General features: G+C 47.7%; 1 protein-coding gene across 1 annotated transcript in view; it reads left to right on the top strand.

The window, feature by feature from the left end:
- The window catches only part of IPPK (inositol-pentakisphosphate 2-kinase), a 60,355-nt gene continuing 47,342 nt past the window's right edge, over positions 6,604-19,616 (top strand). Inside the window, exons 1-3 of the mRNA XM_018052493.1 lie at positions 6,604-6,948; positions 15,413-15,460; positions 17,531-17,626. Coding sequence (XP_017907982.1) covers positions 6,868-6,948; positions 15,413-15,460; positions 17,531-17,626 — 225 coding nt within the window. The 5' untranslated portion in view covers positions 6,604-6,867. The remainder of the gene's footprint in view (positions 6,949-15,412; positions 15,461-17,530; positions 17,627-19,616) is intronic.

Genomic DNA, 19,616 nt, shown 5'->3' with positions numbered 1-19,616 from the left:
ATACCACATTAACAGGATGAAGGTAAAGAACACACGATCATCTCAGTTGAGGCAGAAAAAGCTTTTTGACAAAATTCAACATCCTTTCACAATAAAAACAGCCAACCTGGAACACAAGGGAACTACTTCATCATAATAAAAAGACATGTGAAATCCACAGCAAATATATGCAGTGGTGTAAGACTTGAAAGCTTTCCCTCTACGAGCAGGAACAAGGCAAGGAAGCCTGCTTTCACCACTTTTATGCAACAGAATTGGAAGTTCCAGCAGAAGAAAAGTCATCCAAATTGGAAAGGATAAAGTAAAGTTTTCTCTGCAGATCTCATATGTAAAACTCTGAAATTTTTCACAGAAAATACTGTTATAGTTAATAAATTCAGCAAAATAGAAGGATACAAAGTCAATACACAAAAATCAGTTTTGTTTCCATACACTAACAATGAATAACATGAAAAGGAAATTGAGAAAGAAATCCCATTTACAGTAGCATCAAAAATAATAAATATTGGACTTCCCTGGTGGTCCAGTGGTTAAGAATCTGCCTGGTAATGCAGGAGACACAGGTTCGATCCCTGGTCTCTGGGGAGATCCCACATGCCATGGGGGCAACTAAGCCTGTGAGCCACAATTACTGAGCCTGTGCTCTGGAGCCTGAGTGCCACAAATACTGAGCCCACATGCCCTAGAACCCATGCTCTGCAACAAGAAACCACCACAATGAGAAGCCCACACACCACATCTAGAGCATATACCTCACTTGCCACAACTAGAGAAGACCAACGTGCAGCCATGAAGCCCCAGCACACCCCGCAAAACAGCAAAATTACAAAAATAAATGCCCACAAATAAACTTAACCAAGGAGGCAAAAGACCTGCACACTAAAAACTATAAATCACCGATGAAAGAAATTGAAGAAGTCACAAATAAGTGGAAAGAAAATCCTGTTTTATGATTGCAATAATTATTCTTAAAGTATCCATACTACTCACAGCAGACCATAGGTTCAGTGAAATCTCTTATTAAAGTTCGTCCATTTTTCACACACATACACATGCACACACACACGTGCACACACAAAATCTGAAATTTGTATTGAACCACAATAAACCCTGTGTACCCAAAGAATTTCTGAGAAAGAAAAAGCTGGAGGACTAACACTTCCTGATTTGAAACTACGTTACAAAGATAAAATGACATGATACTAGGACTTCTCTGGTGATCCAGTGGTTAAGACTGCACACTTCCACTGTGAGGGATGTGGGTTTGATCCCTGGTTGGAGAACTAAGATGCCACATGCTGTGCAGCATGGCAAGAGAAGAAACAAAAAATCAATATGCTTCTGTCATAAAAACAGACACTGATCAATGGAACTCTGTTTCATTAGAAAATGCACCGTGCCAAAAAGATATGGCGCTGAAAGATGAATTCCCTAGCTTGGTAAGTGCCCGATATGATCCTGAAGAAGAGTGGACAAATAGCTCCAGAAAGAATGAAGAGGCTGAGCAAAAGTGGAAAAAAAATGCCCAGTTGTGGATGTGACTGGTGATGGAAGTAAAGTCCGATGCTGTAAATAACAGAATTGCATAGGAACCTGGAATGTTAGGTCCATGAATCAAGGTAAATTGGAAGTGGTTACACAGGAGATGGCCAGAGTGAACATCAACATTTTAGGAATCAGTGAACTAAAATGGACTGGGATGGGTGAATTTAATTCAGATGACCATTATATCTACTACTGTAGGCAAGAATCCCTTAGAAGAAATGGAATAGCCCTCACAGTCAACAGAGAGTCTGAAATGCTGTACTTGGGTGCAGTCTCAAAAATGACAGATTGATCTCTCTTTCCAAGGCAAACCATTCAGTATCACAGTCATCCAACCACTATGCCCAACCACTAATCTAGAATAAGCTGAAGTTGAACGGTTCTGTGAGGACCTACAAGACTTAGAACTAACACCAAGAAAAGGTGTCCTTTTTATCATAGGGGACTGGAATGCAAAAGGAGGAAGTCAAGAAACACCTGGAGTAACAGGCAAGTTTGGCCTTGGAGTATGAAATGAAGCAGGGCAAAGGCTAACTGTTTTGTCAAGAGAATGCACCAGTCAGAGCAAACACCCTCTTCTAACAACACAAGAGACAACTACACACGGACATCACCAGATGGTCAACACCGAAATCAGATTGATTATATTCTTTGCAGCCAAAGATGGAGAAGCTCTATACAGTCAACAAAAACAAGACCAGGAGCTGACTGGCTCAGATCATGAATTCCTTATTGTCAAATTCAGACTTAAAGTGAAGAAAGTAGGGAAAACCTCTAGACCATTCAGGTATGACCTAAATCAAATCCCTTATGACTATACAGTGGAAGTAATAAATACATTCAAGGGATTAAATTTGATAGAATGCCTGAAGAACTATGGACGGAGGTTTGTAACATTGTACAGGATGTGGTCAAAGCCATCTCCAAGAAAAAGAAATGCAAAATAGAAAATGGTTGTCTGAGGCAGCCTTACAAATAGATGAGCAAATAAGAGAATCAAAAGGCAAAGGAAAAAGGAAGAATATATCCATCTGAATACAGAGTTCCAAAGAACAGCAAGGAGAGATACAAAAGCCTTCCTAAGTTCCTCAGTGATCAATGCAAAGAAATAGAGGGAAACAACAGAATGGGAAAGACTAGAGATCTCTTCAAGAAAGTCAGAGATACCAAGGGAACATTTGATGGAAAGATGGGCACAATAAAGGACAGAAATGGCATGGACCTAACAGAAGCAGAAGATATTAAGGTGGCAAGAGCACAGAAGAACTATACAAAAAAGATCTCAATGACCCAGATAAACACATGGTGTGATCACTCACCTAGACCAGACATCCTGGAATCTGAAGTCAAGTGGGCCTTAGGAAACATCACTACAAATAAAGCTAGTGGAGGTGATGGAATTCCAGCTGAGCTATTTCAAGTCCTAAAAGATGATGCTGTTAAAATGTTACACTCAGTATGCTAGCAAATTCAGAAAACTCAGTAGTGGATTGATACTTTTGAAAGAATTGATGCTTTCAAAATGTGGTGTTGGAGAAGACTCTTGAGAGTCCCTTGGACTGCAAGGAGATCAAACCAGTCAATTGTAAAGGAAATTAGTCCTGAATATTCGTTGGAAGGTCTGATGCTGAAGCTCCAATACTTTGGCCACCTGATGTGAAGAGCCAACTTATTAGAAAAGAACCTGATGCTGGGAAACATTGAAGGCAGGTTGAGAAGAGGGCGACAGAGGATGAGATGGTTGGATGGCATCACCGAACTCGATGGACTTCAGTTTGAGCAACTCTGGAAGTTGGTGATGGACAGGGAAGCCTGGCGTGCTGCAGTCCATGGGGTCACAAAGAGTTGGACATGACTGAGCGACTGAATTGAATTTCATATGCTGATGAGTGGGAGGTTTGGTTTATTCCATCCATTTTGAGGAAGGGTTGGAGATTTCCAGGAATTGAGCCACTGCCCACTCCTTGGTCTTTTGACAGTGTCTTGGAACTGTCATGGCCCCTCTGTGTGTGTCATTTAGCTTGCTGATTGAGGATCAAGGTCTAGTTGGCTTGTCTGCCATCTTGGACCCATTTGATTCTAATTGGTTTATGTTGTGTCCTTGGGCTATGTCATGGGGTCGAAAAAAGTTGGACATGACTGAGCGACTTTCACTTCACCTCATGCTTGCTAGTGCTAGGTTGCTTCAGTCATGTCCAGCTTTGTGTCTACAGGATTCTCCAGGCAGGGATACTGGAGTGGGTTGATATGCCCCTCTCCAGGGGATCTTCCCCTCACTTCACTTCTACTCTAGCAACAGATTCAGTGCAGAAGCAGATGTGAGACTATGGCTATCCTCCAGGGAGCCATACTTGAAAGAGATTTGCAACAAAATTGTAAAACAGTTGCCACTCTTCTCTGTATTTTGGGGAACTATCACTTTTTAAAAAGCTAATGTTCCTTGATCCCTATGGCATAGCCTTACCTGACTATGCAACCTCTCCCTGCTAACCAGGGAAGCGGGCACAGTTCTGGAGGTGCTAGCCTACTGTGTTCCCCCTTTCCCTGGCAAAGTAATAAAGCCACACTTTCTCTTCCATAAAAAATAAATAAAAAGGTACTGTTTATTGCTTTAAAATGAAAATGATTTTTAGAGCTTTAATTTATGATACACATCATATTATAATATAAATTTGTAATATGGTAAACTGTGGTGCTGGAGAAGACTCCTGAGAGTCCCTTGGACAGCATAGAGATCAAACCAGTCAATGTTAAGGGAAATTGACCCTGAATATTCACTGGAAGGACTGATGCTGAAGCTGAAGCTCCAGTATTTTGGTCACCTGATGTGAACAGCTGACTCATTGGAAAAGTCCCTGATGCTGAGAAAGATTGAGGGCAGAAGGAGAAGAGGGCATCAGAGGATGAGATGGCTGGATGGCATCACTGATGCAATGGACATGAACTTGGGCAAACTTCAGGAGATGGTGATGGACAGGGAGACCTGACGTGCTGCAGTCCATGGGGTCCCAAAGAGTTGGACACAATTGGGCAGCTGAACAACAAAACATGGCTTGTGGGACTTAGTTCCCTGGCCAGGAATTATACTTCAGCCCTTGGCAGTGAGAGTGTAGAATCCTAACTACTGCACCATACCAGGGAATTCTTGTCAATCATTTTTTTAGAATTTAAAATGGTCTTGAGAGTAAGAGTTTGAGACTCACTTATCTAATTTAATCCTCATAGCACGACTGAGCGACTTCACTTTCACTTTTCACTTTCATGCACTGGAGAAGGAAATGGCAACCTATTTCAGTGTTCTTGCCTGGAGAATCCCAGGGACGGGGGAGCCTGATGGGCTACCACCTATGGGGTTGCACAGAGCTGAACACGACTGAAGCGACTTAGCAGCAGCAGCAGCACCTCTATGAGATCATCAGCCCCACGTCAACAGGGAATAAACTGAGGCCTGGAGAGGGAAGAGATCTGCCTTTTGTTTCACTGCCATTAAGTGGCAAGGGCAGAATTCAGACCTCCTCCTCAAAGTGTATACCTCAAGGTTCAGTGAAACCTACTCCTGTGGACAGATGGGGTAGGGGGTCCCCAAAGAAAGAAAACCAAGCATGGCTTTCTTGACACAGAAACCATTTTTGGCATAAGCCATTTCTTTATCTAAGCCTGACCACAACTCTTGCCCTTGAACAGGTCTCAGTAATAATGATCTTAAGGTAATAATGTCATCAGGCATGAAAAGTAACAATAGGAAAGATACTTTATGAGTAGTAAAGACTCTCACTTCTGTTTCAGTGGTAAAGATTAGTCTGAAGTGCCATTAAGTTGGGACCAAAGGGATGATATGAGTCATCCAGCCCTGCATTTCACACGATGTACTCTGCATATAAGTTAAATAAGCAGGGTGATAATATACAGCCTTGACATCACTTTCCTGACAGAGGTCCATATAGTGAAAGCTATAGTTTTTCCAGTAGTCATGTACTGACATGAGAGTTGGACCATAAAGAAAACTGGATGCTGAAGGACTGATGGTTTCGAATGGTGGTGCTGAAGAAGCCTCCCGAGAGTCCTTTGGACAGCAAGGATATCAAACCAAGGATATCAGTCCTAAAGGAAGTCAGTCCTGAATATTCCCCAGAAGGACTGATGCTGGAGCTCCAATATTTTTGTCATCTCATGCAAAGGCTCATTGGAAAAGAACTTGATGCTGGGAAAGATTGAGGGCAAGAGGAGAAAGGGGCAACAGAGGATGAGATGGTTGGATGGCATCACTGACTCAATGGACATGAGTTTGAACGAACCGTGGGAGATAATGAAGGAGAGGGAAGCCTGGCATGCTGCTGTTCACGGGGTCACAAAGAGTAGGACACGACTTAGTAACTGGATAACGAGATGATGTAGACCTTTTCTGCCTCTCATGAGTTCATCCAGCGGAAGTTTGCACTCTTACTGCCCAAAGCTCCTTTACGCTTGAAACTTCCTCAGTTGTCCGATTTGGGGAGACACTGGTTTGGGAAAGATCCCCGTGGATCTCCTTAACTTGTTGCAAGCAATGAATCCTTCCTTCTCCCACTTTTTGTGTTGACACCCACCAAAAGGCAAACCCAGGTTTTCAGGTAACTCTGGTAAGAGCGCCATTTAGGAGTCCATTTGCCTCTTTAAACCATGTATCCTTATTTGTAAGATGTGGACCACAATGTTTCTGCTTCCTGGGATTACTGGTGTGGTTCTGCATCAGATGATATTAACAACCCGATGAGTGAGAAATTTATCCCATTCTACAGAAAAGAAGGCTGAGGCTCATGATCCAGTGGTCTCCAGCTTTAGAGACCACCCACCCCAGGCCCACCTGGACCGCCCCCTCCCCAGCTCCTACCTCTGCTGGGACCCCCTTGGCTGCTAGCCCGCCAGTACAACTCCACCCACAACCCGCCTGGACTACCGTTCACCAGCCGGCCACTTCTGGACGCCTGTGAGCCGCCGGCTCCTCCCGCTTGCCTCACTTCCGGCGCCCAGCCCGGAAACCTTCAGATTCTTAAGATCGCGCTCCGGAAGTGAGTCACTGTGCCAGTACCTAAGATGGCCGCCAGCCCATCTGTTTCAGTGGACGATAGATGAGAAGCCGGCGTGTACCCAAAAGTTGCCCGGCTAGGCAGTGGTAGCTTCGGGGGCGTAGCTTCCGGTGGCCCGCGCCTGCGAGTCCCCGCGCTGAATCTAGTGGAGGTGGCGGGTGACAGGCTCTGCTGCCCGGTCGGCGGCGGCTGGTGCCCAGGCAAACCAGCGGCCTCCAGCTCGCGGCCCCGCAAGGCTCCACGGCCGCACCGTGGGATGGACGAGGGGAAGATGGACGAGAATGAATGGCGGTACCACGGTGAAGGAAACAAGAGCCTAGTGGTGGCCCATGCGCAGGTGAGCGGTGGCCTGTCGGCGAGGTTCAGGGTCCTCACCCTACTCCTGGGGGGTTACGCGTCCCCCAAGAGCTCCTTCAGCTCAGGTCGGTTCTGCATCCCCTCAGCACCTACTACCCCGGATCGGTTCCCCAGCAGCCCTTCTCCCGATCGGTTGCGCGTTCCCCGAGTGTCACTGCCTCTCGGATAGATAAGTTTCGCCTCCCCGCAGCATCACTACCCTGTCGGGTCGGTTCTGCCTCCGCTTTGTGTCACCGCCTCCCCCCAGATCAGTTCCGCGTCTCCCCAGCGCTCTCCTCCTCCCCCTAGGTTGGTGCCGTGTCTCCCCAGCATTCCCCTCCATCCAGATCGGTTCCCTGTTCCTCTAGTGTTATCTCCTCCCCCTGGGTCTGTTTCGTGTCCTCCCAACGACCCCCATCCTAGTCTCACACGGGACCGCCTCCGACTGCCCAGCCGCGGTGAGGACGCCCGGTGTAATCTTAGGCAAGATAGAGGTTATGGGCAAACTCCGGAGGAAGAAGCAAAGTGCTTGGGGTGCGTGAACTCCCCAAGCACCGAGGGAGTTCCGCCTCTGAAATGCAGGGAATTGCTCTTCTCCTACTGCTGTTGTTAATATTAGTGGAGCATTGTCTACAGGTTCTTCTCCAGAATCTTCTAGAATTTAAAGAATTTCCGTTTCTTTATTCAGTAAGGATGAGAGTTTCAGAGAATGCAGTAAGGACTCTCAGTGAGTTGAATCCCAGGAAGAGAAGCTTGTGGGTTTGTGTAAAGGCCCGGATCTCTCTGACATCTTGCTGTCTGATTCAGCCAGGCAGGAATGTGATGGGCTGGGGGAGGAACCAATAGATGTCACTGAGGGCTTAAGAGGATGGGAGTTGCATTTACACAGAGCTGGGCGGAATCCCGGTTCTGCCACTGCCTGGCTTAGGTTCAGTTTTTGCATTTGCCGAGTGGAACTGGTTAACAGAATCCCCTTTGCGGAATTACTAGAAAGATGAGCTTGACAAGTTATGCAAGTGATAACTATCATCCCCACTTGGCTCAGTGGTTAGGAGCTCTGACCCAGCCCAACAGCTCCTACAGGGTGATTGGCGCAGGAGCTGAGTGATGTCCGGCTCTGTTGTTCCTGGGTGCCCTGGGGCAGCTGTAGGGTAAGCTGCAGTCACCGAGGTGGCCCCTGTGTTCTGCGTTTTGTTACCCATTAGCACTATTGGGAAACTGAAGAAGTGAGACTGCAGGCTTTGCTCAAGATCTTTAGGATAATTAATAATTGACAAGGCTTAACCTGAAGCCGCTCTTCTCTGTCAGTCTGCTGGGCCTCATTGTGTTTCAGGGTTGGTCAAAGCCCCGGATAGTCCAGCATGAGTCCCTTTTGTTGTTTGAATATTGTGTGACCCCCTGCATCCTTTCACAATTCAAATACTCATATTCCAGTATCTTCATTTTATGTAAAGCTAATTAAGACTTCTTTTAGCTGATGAACTGAGTTTCAAAAATAGCATCAGATGAAGGAGCAATTTCCAGACTCAGAGTAAAAGGACACCAGGCCTTGGGCACTCAGATGCCTTCTCCATTGTCCCTGACAAGCATGTGTCCACTCTGTAGGGCAGCTGCCCCTTCCCTTGTTGCCCAGCTTTAGTTGTTAAAGTCTTGTTTCTTATTCCTTTAGACTGAGTCATCAGGCTACTCTGTTACCTGTTCTCTTCATTCTTTATTTTAAATCTAAATCTTTGTTACTGTGCTCATTCCTGCTTGGTGGTTGTTATCATTTGAAGATTATAATCACAAGCGGTCTTGTAAGAAAATGTTCCCACGAAGTGAACGCACTGAATAAAGGGAGAATTATGCCCCTTGTGTATTGAGAACCCTTTAGACTTTGCTTGGGCCTTGAGGACCAGGAAGGAAGAGGGAGCCCTGGAAGGCAGCTTTCAGGGTCCACTGTGCCCAAGGAGAGGGTGTGTGTGTGTGAGTGGGATAGAAGAAGGTGGATGAGTGAGAACATGTATTCCTGCTCCCATGGGTGGACTCTCCAGACCCACCTCATTCATTCTGAAGTAGAGTGTGACCCTTACCAGGCTTCATTCAGACTGGGAGATGGTCACTTCCTCAGCGAGGGCATCATCTACTTTCAGGATTGAAAGGTCCTTAAAAAGTGTTGAGGCAGTCCTGGGTGTTCATTGGAAGGACTGATGCTGAAGTTGAAGCTCCAATACTTTGGCCACCTGATGCGAAGAACTGGCTCCTTGGAAAAGACCCTGAAGCTGGGCAAGACTGAAGGCAAGAGGAGAAGGGGTCGACAGAGGATGAGATAGTTGGATGGCATCACAGACTCAATGGACATGAGTTTGAGCAAGCTCCGTGACTTGGTGATGGACAGGGAAGCCTGGCGTTCTGCAGTCCATGGGGTCGCAAAGAGTCAGACACGACTGAGTGACTGAACTGAACTAAAAAGTGATGAGTCCATCCCCTGTCCCTTCCAGTGTCAAAGCCTGACATACCTTCAGCCAGCCAGTCCTAAGGTCTGGCATCTGTACTGGAGGAACATAGGATGAGATAATGTCTTCCAGCTTGGTGGGTTGGGAGGCTTCTGGGAGCACAGGACTTGCAGAAAATGGGACCTGGATATGGAGGAGTTAAGTGCAGGCCCAAGGAGGGCTGTAGTGTGCGGATGTGTTCAGGGTTGGGCAGTAAGAGATGACTGAACAGTAGGCCAGTTCTTGACAGGTTGCTGTCAACTTTCCAGTGGCCCAGTGCTCAGCATCCTTGGGACCGGCTGTGCAATGTAACCTTTTCCCAGGCACTGGCCCTTGGCCCTGGCACCAGCCCTCTGCAGTGCTCAAAGGCTATGGCCAACTTGGCTCTGTATGCTGGTGCCTGGAGTCCCCGGCACTGACCCTGTGGGGGGCCTCGGGCAAGAGCATTTCCATTGTGGGCACACCCTTTCCTTTCCTCACTGCAGCCTGAGGGTGCTGTCACTTGTTCTGGAGAGTGCACTGTACCTCTGCTCATGCTGAGCTGTGGTCGTGAAGCCCAGGGCAGCCCTCAAGTGTGCTGCTGCCACGTTGGATTTCTCTCCGGGTGGTGTTGCTTTTACATCTGCAGTGACCCTTCTTCAGCTTAGTCTTGTTGGCTTTGGCTTGGTGGCCTGTCCTGTGAAGGTCACTGTAAGACTGGTTTGTCACTTGATCTCTTAAGTGCCTTCAGTGGGGCAAGTCACCCATGGCAGGCCAGGCAGAGGTTCCTCCCCAGGCGCTGAGCTGCCCCCCAGCTCCCCTCACCTCTGGGATGCAGAGGAAGTAGGGGCCCACTCCCTTTATCACACTAGTTGTTGTGATGTTTTTCTCCTTATTGCGAGAGGTAACATGAAAGACTTGGCATCTGAGATCTTTTATCAAAAGTTTGTTCCTGATCTGTCAGGGTTCATGTCCTTTCTAAGATTCTGATTGGGCTTCAGATTGTTTCTGCAATTGTTTTGATGCCCTGGGATATTTGTGTGGGCCCCGAAGATGTGGGGTTCAAGCAGTCAGGGGCTGTGTGTTTCTCTTTAGTGTTTTAGGAGTTCTGATTTGTAGATCATACTTCTTAATGGAGATATTGGAAGCAAATAAGAGTTGTTCTTTTTTTTTTTTTTTTAAGACATGTTCCCAAATCCTGGGCTTAATTTTCTCCTGAATCTAGTAGAAAGTTAGATATTTTAATGCTCTGTTGCCTATAGTATTTTTTTAACAAGTAACTTATTCTGTATTTGAGGTTTTTAATGGTATTCATACAGGTTGATAAAGCTGATGAGACTTCTTTCTTGGTGACGTCTCATTGAAGAACTCTGCACGTAGCTCTGTCTTTATTCCTGGGATCACCTGCAGTTGAATGGCTAGGATTTGGTTCTTCCTGGCCTTGGTGAGTGCTGAGCTCTGCCTTCCTGGCATTTGGAGGTGTGCCAGTCTAGGCCTGGTATCCTAAGGTGGCATGGTCACTTCCCCCACCCTGATGATAACCTTCTTCCTACTCAGTCAGAACTCAGTCAGGACAGCAGCTGCCCCTTTTACCAGGAAGGCAAGCAAGGTTTCTCTGTGCTGCAGGAGGACGAGACCCCAGCACTGGGTCACCCACCCCTTGGTTTGTTTGGACACCTGCTCTGTGGCCATCGTGTGGCCTTGGAGGGCCTGGGACTTTAAAGCCTCCCCTGGGACTTGCACACTTCTCTCTCACCCTCACTGTACTCCGCGTGCACTTATGGTTTGTCTTTACAAAACATTCTGCTTCTCTTCTTGCTGTTGGATTTTCCATCCTTTAGAAACCTTCAGAGCACCTCTTCTGCCGCAGTCCCTGCGTGTCCTGCCTGTAAATGCCACTGGGCTTACACCTCCACTGGCCTGTCTCCCACCTCATAACTCGGGTCTGTGTCTGCTTCAGGCCTGTGGCAGCTGTGGGTCCGTACAGACAGATGAAACTTGGGAAGGAAAGTGCCCTTCCTAGTCCAGGCACCTGCTGTCTCCACTTCCTGTCTGGCCTCCCTTCAGAGTCTTGGTCTCCTGCCTGTGAAATGTCTCACCTCACCCTCCATCTGTTCTGTCTGAAGCTGTCAGCCCCACACTGTCTGACCCCTTGTCCCTCTTATCCCTCTTCTGGAACTGCGGTGTGCTTCTGGTTGTTTCAGTGGGCGCAAGTGACCTGGCCTGATATTCTGTCCCAGGTATTCTGCTGGAAGATCTGGACAGTGGCTGGGTGGGGTGTCTGTGAGTGGTGGCCTCACCAAGAAGCAGAGCTGAGTCATTTTGGGGTGCCTGGGACAGCACCCTGAGGCTCTGTTCTTCTGTTGCTGTGTTTATCTGTCTCCTTTTCCCTTGAAAGTTGCCTGATCTCTGCTTCCCTGGGGTTTTCTTGGGGTCCTGTCCTGGGTAATATCCTCACTCTGGAGGAAGACTTGACTGAAGCTTATCCTCCAGCAGCAAGGCTTCAGCAGCTCATCACATCATACTTTACCTTTGCCGAGAGGTCCTGGAGTCTTAATTCCACCCACGAATTTCCTCCTTTGGGCTTCACATGGGTAGCTGACCCTCTTACTATTTTGTTTTTGTATTCTTTTATTTCTATTTAATGCCAATCATTAGTTCCTCTCACCACCCTAGAAAATACAGAATATTAGAAGGAAGCAGGCAAAAAGCATCCAGCATTTCCCTACTAGTAAAAATAATTTTTGTTAACATTTGATGCACTTCCTTCTATAACACGTTTGTATTGAATACTTAAGAATGGTCTGTGTTTGTTTTCTGCCTTTTCTCTCAACCCTGCAGCATAAATATGTAGAGACTTTTTCACACACGCACACACAAGGCTGCAGAGCCCCGGGCAGCCAGAGATCCTGTGCTGTCAGACATTCACATGGTTGTGCTTTTAGAGCTGTTAGGAGCCAGGCTTTGCTGATGTCTTGATATTCGGATGACTTGGATGGGTTTGCAGTGGGGATCAAAGAGCATGTCCTAGGTCCTGGCACGTAACATGCCAGTCCTTCCCCACCACGGCCTGGGACCCTCACTGAATGCTTTCTACTCTTTTGAAATTTATTTATATTTGGTTGCACTGGGTCTTTGTTGCTGCGTATGGGCTTTCTCTAGTAGTAAGGAGTGGGGCCTACTCTTCCTTGCAGAATGCAGGCCCTGGGGCCTGCAGGCTTCAGTTGTTGGCAGCACGCAGGCTCAGTAGTGGCGGCTCCTGGGTTCCTTAGCAAGTTCTAGAGCACAGGCTCCATAGTTGTGGAGCATGGGCTTATTTGCCCCTTTGCATGTGGGGTCTTCCCCGAGCAGGGATCAAACCTGTTTCCCCTGCATTGGCAGGACCACCTGGCAAGTCCATCTCCTTCTTTTATAAGTAGAGTGTGTTATATACATTTTGAGATTGTTTCATGTGTGTGTGTGTATTTATATGTGTCATTTCTCCATTCACTGACTTTTTCAGTCTTGTTGAAATCTTTGGTTTTCATCTAGTGTTTCAAGGCACAAGAGAGCACACCACACTTTTCTATCCTAAAGGACAGAAGAGGTGTGGGCCCCACCTAAGGTTCCCTGTCCTTCTTTGGAAGAGGGAAGGGCTGCCTCTGCCCCGGACCATGCAGAAACTCTTCTTAAGCCCCTCTTCTTGGTCTCATTCCTTTCTCTTCATGTTCCTAATCCTAGACACTGTGAAGGAGATATATTTTAAACATCTAGTTTCAGATGTTTAAAAGGAAAGGAGTTGTTTGCTTCACAACTGGTTAGAACTTTGTGAGCTGGCAGGTCCCTGGTGCTTACCAGATTAGGTGTTAATTTGGGCTCCTTCATGGGAATCTCCCTGTGGGCGGTTGCATCAGTCTTGCTACACACCATGGGTGGCCCTTGAACTAACTATGTCTTTATTCTAACCAGGGCTGGTAAGGTTGATTTCTCATCTTTTCACTTCTGTCCACTTGAATGGGTGTCGCCTGGTCCCCTGGCTGGCCTTGGGGCATGTCACAGGGCCACCAACTCAGCCCAGTCAGACCCTCACAGGGGGCAGTTAGTGCTTGCTGTCCAAAACAGGTGTGCCCACTGAGTGCTTGCGTTTGTGGAGACTGGCCTTCAAGGCTGACACTGCAGCTCCTATGGGGCAGTTTCTGGTGACAGTTTTAAATGATGAACAGGTTAGAAGAGAGCAGTTTTCCTTGAAGCAGACACAACACAACACTTGGAATTTCTTAGTAGGTCTTGAGAAATAGTAGAGTCCAGGTAAAAAGTGAGTGACTTTTAGGGGCCCGAGTTTCTGGGAAGTTGCCTAGAATTAGGGTTTCTGCATTATCAACTTTTGTTTTCCCTTAAATTTTGATGGAATCCTTGGCCAGTTGATTCCCATGATTGAATACTAATGTCTGCCTGGATTTGGGAGGGGTTAGAGATGGCTGGATGGCATCACTGGACTCAATGGACATGAGTTTGAGCAAGCTCCAGGAGTTGGTGATGGACAGGGAAGCCTGGTGTGCTTCAGTCCATGGGGTCGCAAAGAGTGGGACACAACTGAGTGACTGAAGTGAACTGAGGGGTGGGCACATGCCCTTGACCTTAGCTTCCCCAGGTCTGGGCTTGGGGCTCAGGGAGGTGATGGTTGTCTGGGGTTTTGAGAAGAGTATGTTTCGTCAGAGTGGGATAGGAAATGTTCGGGGCTGTGGGCTGGGGAAATGGATCTGGTCTCTATGGGCCTTGCTTGCTCTCCGCCATGTTTTGAGAGCTAAACCTGTACTTCCCGAGTCTCTTCAGTCACCGGCCCCTCCTGCCCGACCTGGACCCCAGTGCTCTAGACAGCACCCAGACTGCTGCGCCTCCCCCTCCTCCTCCTGGCCACTGCTTTACAGGCTGGGTTCCCACCCAAGCCCTTCTGCCTGGAACTCTCTGTCTCCATGGGAATGGTTTCTGAAGTTGTCCAAATGGAATTAATCTCCCCCATTACCAAGACTCTGTAACACATCCAGTTATTTCCTTGAAGAATGGCTGTTTTCAAAGGCTGTGCTTGTTTAAAAACTTATTTTTTTTTTCACATTTTTGACATGTATGTTTGCATTGTAAAAAAATTTTTGAAACGTATGTTATATTTTTTGTATGTATTTTTTGAAATGTATCTTATATTACCATTGTAAAAAATTGGAAAACCCAAATAAACAGGACTTGAAAAAATTAAGTTCCCCAGTTGTTGCTACCTGGACACATGGTTATCTGTTCTGAAGTTTTTTCAGACAGTTCATACAAACTCAGCATGCACATACTTTATTTTAAACAAGGGGTAACATCATATGTGGGTATACAGCTTGATTATGACAAAGTACATGGACCTGTATTCTCATGACCAGCTCCTTCTAGAACCTTTCTCAGGGACCATCCCAGGTGCCAGAGATCTTAGTCTTACCTGTTTTTGAGCTTTATATAAATAGCACTGTACCCATACATCATTCTCGATCACACACACACATATATATGTACATATTTATAAAAATAGTTTCACTCTGACAGCCCCATCCTGTAATCTTTTTCACTTATCAGTGATGATGGCTATACCTCTGTGTCTGTAAATATGGATCTTCCATATTTTCTGGTAAATGGCTACATAGCATTCCATGGTCTGGAATACGTCCCTCTGTATTTAACCATCCTACTGTTGTTGGACATTTAGGTTGTTTACATTTTATTTGGAATTGTAAACAGTCCTTTTACATGCAGTAGCTAAAATCTTCTGTGCATCTTTTTCCCTTAAATCACTGGGAGCGGCCTGACTAGGTCAGAGAGCATAGGTTTTCCTAGCTGCTCTGTGTCCTCAGGCATGTGGCCCAGTAATGGCCCTCACTTCCTCCCTGTGGCACTGGGTGTCCCAGGCACTGCTGAGGACAGCTTTTTCTCCACAGCCGTCTACCCTTATCCCCAGGCTTTGTGTGGGTACTAATCAGACTCTGTTTTATTTTTCAATAGCGCTGTGTGGTGCTTCGTTTTCTGAAGTTTCCTCCTAATAGGAAGAAGGTAAGATCAGTGGATTTGCCACCCCATCGTTGAAATAATTATTTAAGAAAACTTTGATTTTTTTCTGATGCAAAAAAGTATTAATGCTAATTTTAGAAATTTGAATATGATACAAGCACTCAGTGCTGAAAGCAGTGTGCCCATCATTCCTGCAGGACCCAGGGCTTTGACCTGCTGGGTCATCACAGTTAGTCCCTGGGTAGTGAGTCAGGAGCCTCCCAGACTAGTTCAGAGAGCTCTGCTTATGACTGGGAAACCCACGGCTTCGCTTTGCCATGGCGATTTCCTTACACCCCACTGCCTTAGTTTCCCTATCTGTGGAAGGCTAGCTATGAAAATGAAGTCTGTAATGCTGTGGTAGACAGTGTTACAAGTCACAGCTGGCAGTTCGGATGGAGCGCTGGGTTTCTGTTCTGAGTCACCCGAGCAAAGTACTGTGGGCACCCTTAGGAAACCACTGTCATCCTGCTGCGTGCCTGCTGACCCCCGAGCTGCAGTGTCTGTCTACCTTGAGGTGTGATGTTGCCGTGGTGTTTATCTAAGTGGCCACAGAGGTCAAGATGCACTAGCCCTGTGGGAGCCTTTCGTCTTTCATGGCCAGTGGGGAGGGCATGATATGAGCATAGACTCTATCTGAAAAGGGGAGAAAAGGCCGGAGTTGCAGGTCACACCCACACAGTGGGGCAGGGCCGTGGTGCTGGATGGTGAGTGGAAATTGGGCTCAAGATCAGGGTGATGGAGACATGAGTCACCATCTCAACTCATTTGAATTATGGCGAAACAGCCAGAAAATATGGTGAGGTGGATGGCTTATGGGTGCCAACGGTGGCTGATTGTGCAAATGAAAGGCACCCTTGGGGGTTAGTTTCATAGAATGAGAAGAGGGGCCCAGGGGAGAAAGCTGAGCCGGTGGTCACAGTGGGACTGGCTGCAGTGAGGTCTGGGGCCGGTGTGGTCGGTGCAGAGAAAGATGGCTCAGGATAGGGGGGAGGTGCAGCTGCTGAAGAGAATCGTGTGGGGAGGTTCTGTTTCTGTGGAATCCAGAAACATTTCAGAGGCTGCCTCTAGTCCTCTCCCCTCCCCCTGTCCCCCACTCGGGGTCTGTGGAGCCTAGCCTTGGTGAAGGGTCAGAGTCCTCTGGATGCCTCTATTTTCAGTTCTTTCTGTTTGCATTTATTGAGGTAATGTCTTTCAAGGCAACAGTTCACTGTTGTTTGTTTGTTTGTTTGTTATATAAATGGCTGTATGTGATGCCAGCTGCATTATTTGTGGGGAATTGTGTCTGTTAATTCTGTCAGTAATAAGACCTTTATGTCAGAAGCCTGTGGCCACAGCTCTACAGAAGCACTGGGCGTGTTCTGGAGTTTTTTGCCAGGCTTCATCCTAACGCAGTAGTGCCTTGGGGTGCAGGCTGTGGTCTGCCTGTGTTATGGTGCATGCCTAGCAGCTCAGACCAAGACCTTCTCAGAGCCTGAGCCGTGTGTCAGGCGCCTCTGAGCCCGCTGTTGAAGAAGACAGCCCTCTCGCTCCTGAGTGAGACCTGTGATCAACCCTTTGTCCTTCTTGCCTTGGGTCAGAGTGAGGGATACGACATTGATTTTCTGTCTCACCTAAATCTCACAGCTTATCGACTCTTTAAGAACCTCTGGGGTAAAAGTGTTTTATTTCTACATTTAGAGGCTGAAGAATAAAATCTAAATATCTAGAAGTTTTTGGATGGGAAAGATTTTTAAAGTCAAATTTCTCAGAAGGTGTGCACGGGCCACAGGTGGATTCCACCTGTGTGAGGAAGGCAGGGCCACAGATATGGTTCTTAAACTTAAAGCTTCGGAATCACATGGGGCCCTGAGTAGAATGCAGAGGTGGTCCAGGGGCCCTTGGGGACAGAAACTCCATCGAGAGTGGCAGTCTTCATGGTGGGGCTTACCTTCCTCCGGGTCCAGGGCCACTGGTGGTTTTTGTGGCCGCGTACCTGGCGGCCCTGTGTGTAACAGAGGCTTGTGGTGGTGTCGGAGTCCGCCTTCTAGGAGCTCCCGGGCATTGAGGCCTTCTCGTCCTTCTCTTTTACAGACCTCGGAAGAGATATTTCAGCACCTGCAGAACATAGTGGACTTTGGCAAAAATGTTATGAAAGAGTTTTTGGGTGAGAACTATGTTCACTGTGGGGTAAGTGATCTTTTTTCAACGTAGTCTAAATTCATGGGCACATTCTGTATCAAAATACCAACTCCTCAATTATAGTTTGAAAGTTTGTGCTTCACAATAACCCCTCGTGTTAGTTACAGAGTTTCCAAGCGCTTTTCTCATTTTTGCCCCATGAGGTAGCAGAGCAGATCCTGTTATTCTCATTTGCTAGCTGAGAAGCATGGGATTCTGAGATACTTTGTCAGACCTTAACTTGCCGGGACCCCTGGGACTCCACCACTCCACCCTCGGGGGGGCATTCAAGTTGGTGAGAGCTCTTGAGTGAGGTCCAGGCAGCAGCCTGGATCTTTGATGGGCACCTTAGAGCAAGGTAGGGAGGAAAGTGGGCCCCCGTACTGGGAAGTGTGACCTGGTCTCGTGGGAGGTCACACGAGGGGTGGTGTGCTCACGAGGGGTGGTGTGCTCACGAGGGGTGGTGTGCTCACGAGGGGTGGTGGCTCACGAGGGGTGGTGTGCTCAGCTGAAGCTCACGTGGGCTGGTGGCTCCGCCTGCCTGCAGGTGGTCTCTGTTGCTGGCTTCTTCTGGTCTCAGTTACGGAGAGGAGTACTTGTTACAGGAAGGTCTGCTGTTTGGATGCTTATGGAGCGGGCAGCATAAGAAGCCTCAGTGGAGTGGCCCTGTGCCCCTGGCAACCTCAGAGCAGATGGCCGTGGTCCATGTCTGGGACAGTCATTCCTACGCCTTGGCTTTGATCCCCGCTGCGCCTCTGCTTCTGCTGGCCTTACTGCTTGTCTTAGACCAGAACCCTGAACAGATGATCAGATTTGCCGTTTTGAACAGAGCGAGCAGTACTGCCTGTTTCGCAAGTTCTGTACCTTGTGTGCATCTTGAGAAAAAATGCTGCCAAGAAGGTTCAGTGAAAGTTTCTGTGAAGCTTAAGGATCGCCTGGCAAAGTAGAATTTTAAGTGTCTCTGACAGCAAAATGTCCTCCTTTGACAGCTTAGGATGTACTGTGGGTGGCGCTTCTCTGGGTTCCTTAGGGCTGTGATCTTATCTGAGGACTGGGGCTAAGGATCCTCTTCCAGGGTGGCCCAGAACCATGGAGCCTGCAGTGTGGTGCTGGCTGTTGACCTGCTGACGGGGGCTCAGCAGCTCCCCGTGTGGACTCTCTGCAGGGCTCTGAGCATCCTTGTGACTCGGGCCTGGCTCTTCCAATGCATAGTCTGAGAGATGACCTGTCAAGAAGTTGTGTCTGTCATTTCCACAGCATCCTGGGGTCTTCACAGATCAATTCTAGGCACTATGGGACTACACAGAGGCAAAGGCCACTGAGGCCATCCTGGGGGCTGGCACCACCCCTCCCCAGCTGTCCTGTTAAATTGTGGAAGCCTGAGACCCACCTCCTGTGAGAGCCTGAGTAGCTGTGTGCTGGCCGCCTCCTCCTCAGCCTGGACGCTGTCTGAGAGAACACAGCTGTGCCGACTGTCAGTCCTTCTTGGGGCGAGAGCATGCTCATCTGGCCGAGTGGGCGTGTTACTCTGTCTCAGGGGCTCTAGGCCTTTCTTCCAGGAGGGGCCAGTGGTGAAGAAGAGTGGTGAGGAGCTTGCGGTTCCAGCCTGGCAGGTGGGAATGACACTGGGCTGTCCCTTCAGGGCCTAGGGCATGCTCTGACTCCAAGTTTGATTCTGTGTGTCCACAGTGGACAAGGCTCTGGGCCTGTGAGGTGGATCCACAAGGTCACATTGTGGGGATATTCACCCTGTTGACATACCTCCTTCGCATGAAGACACTGCCTGAGTGAAACACAATCTACTTTTCTTCCAGGTGGTTGAGAGGACTGCCACTCAGGCCCAGCACTGTTGAATGTGGGATACAGAGCACATCTCTGGTCCAAATAAGACCATATTCAGGCAAAATCAGCATTTTTGCCTGAAAACGATATGGTTTTCTCCTCCTGATGACATGAACTAGGTTAGAGGGGAGCCCTGTTAAGAGCATTTCCCTCTTCT

Source organism: Capra hircus, chromosome 8, assembly GCF_001704415.2.
Source record: "Capra hircus breed San Clemente chromosome 8, ASM170441v1, whole genome shotgun sequence".
Taxonomy (NCBI): Eukaryota; Metazoa; Chordata; class Mammalia; order Artiodactyla; family Bovidae; genus Capra; species Capra hircus.
Note: the sequence above shows the minus strand (reverse complement) of the source record. Positions and strands in the feature narration are given on the sequence as shown.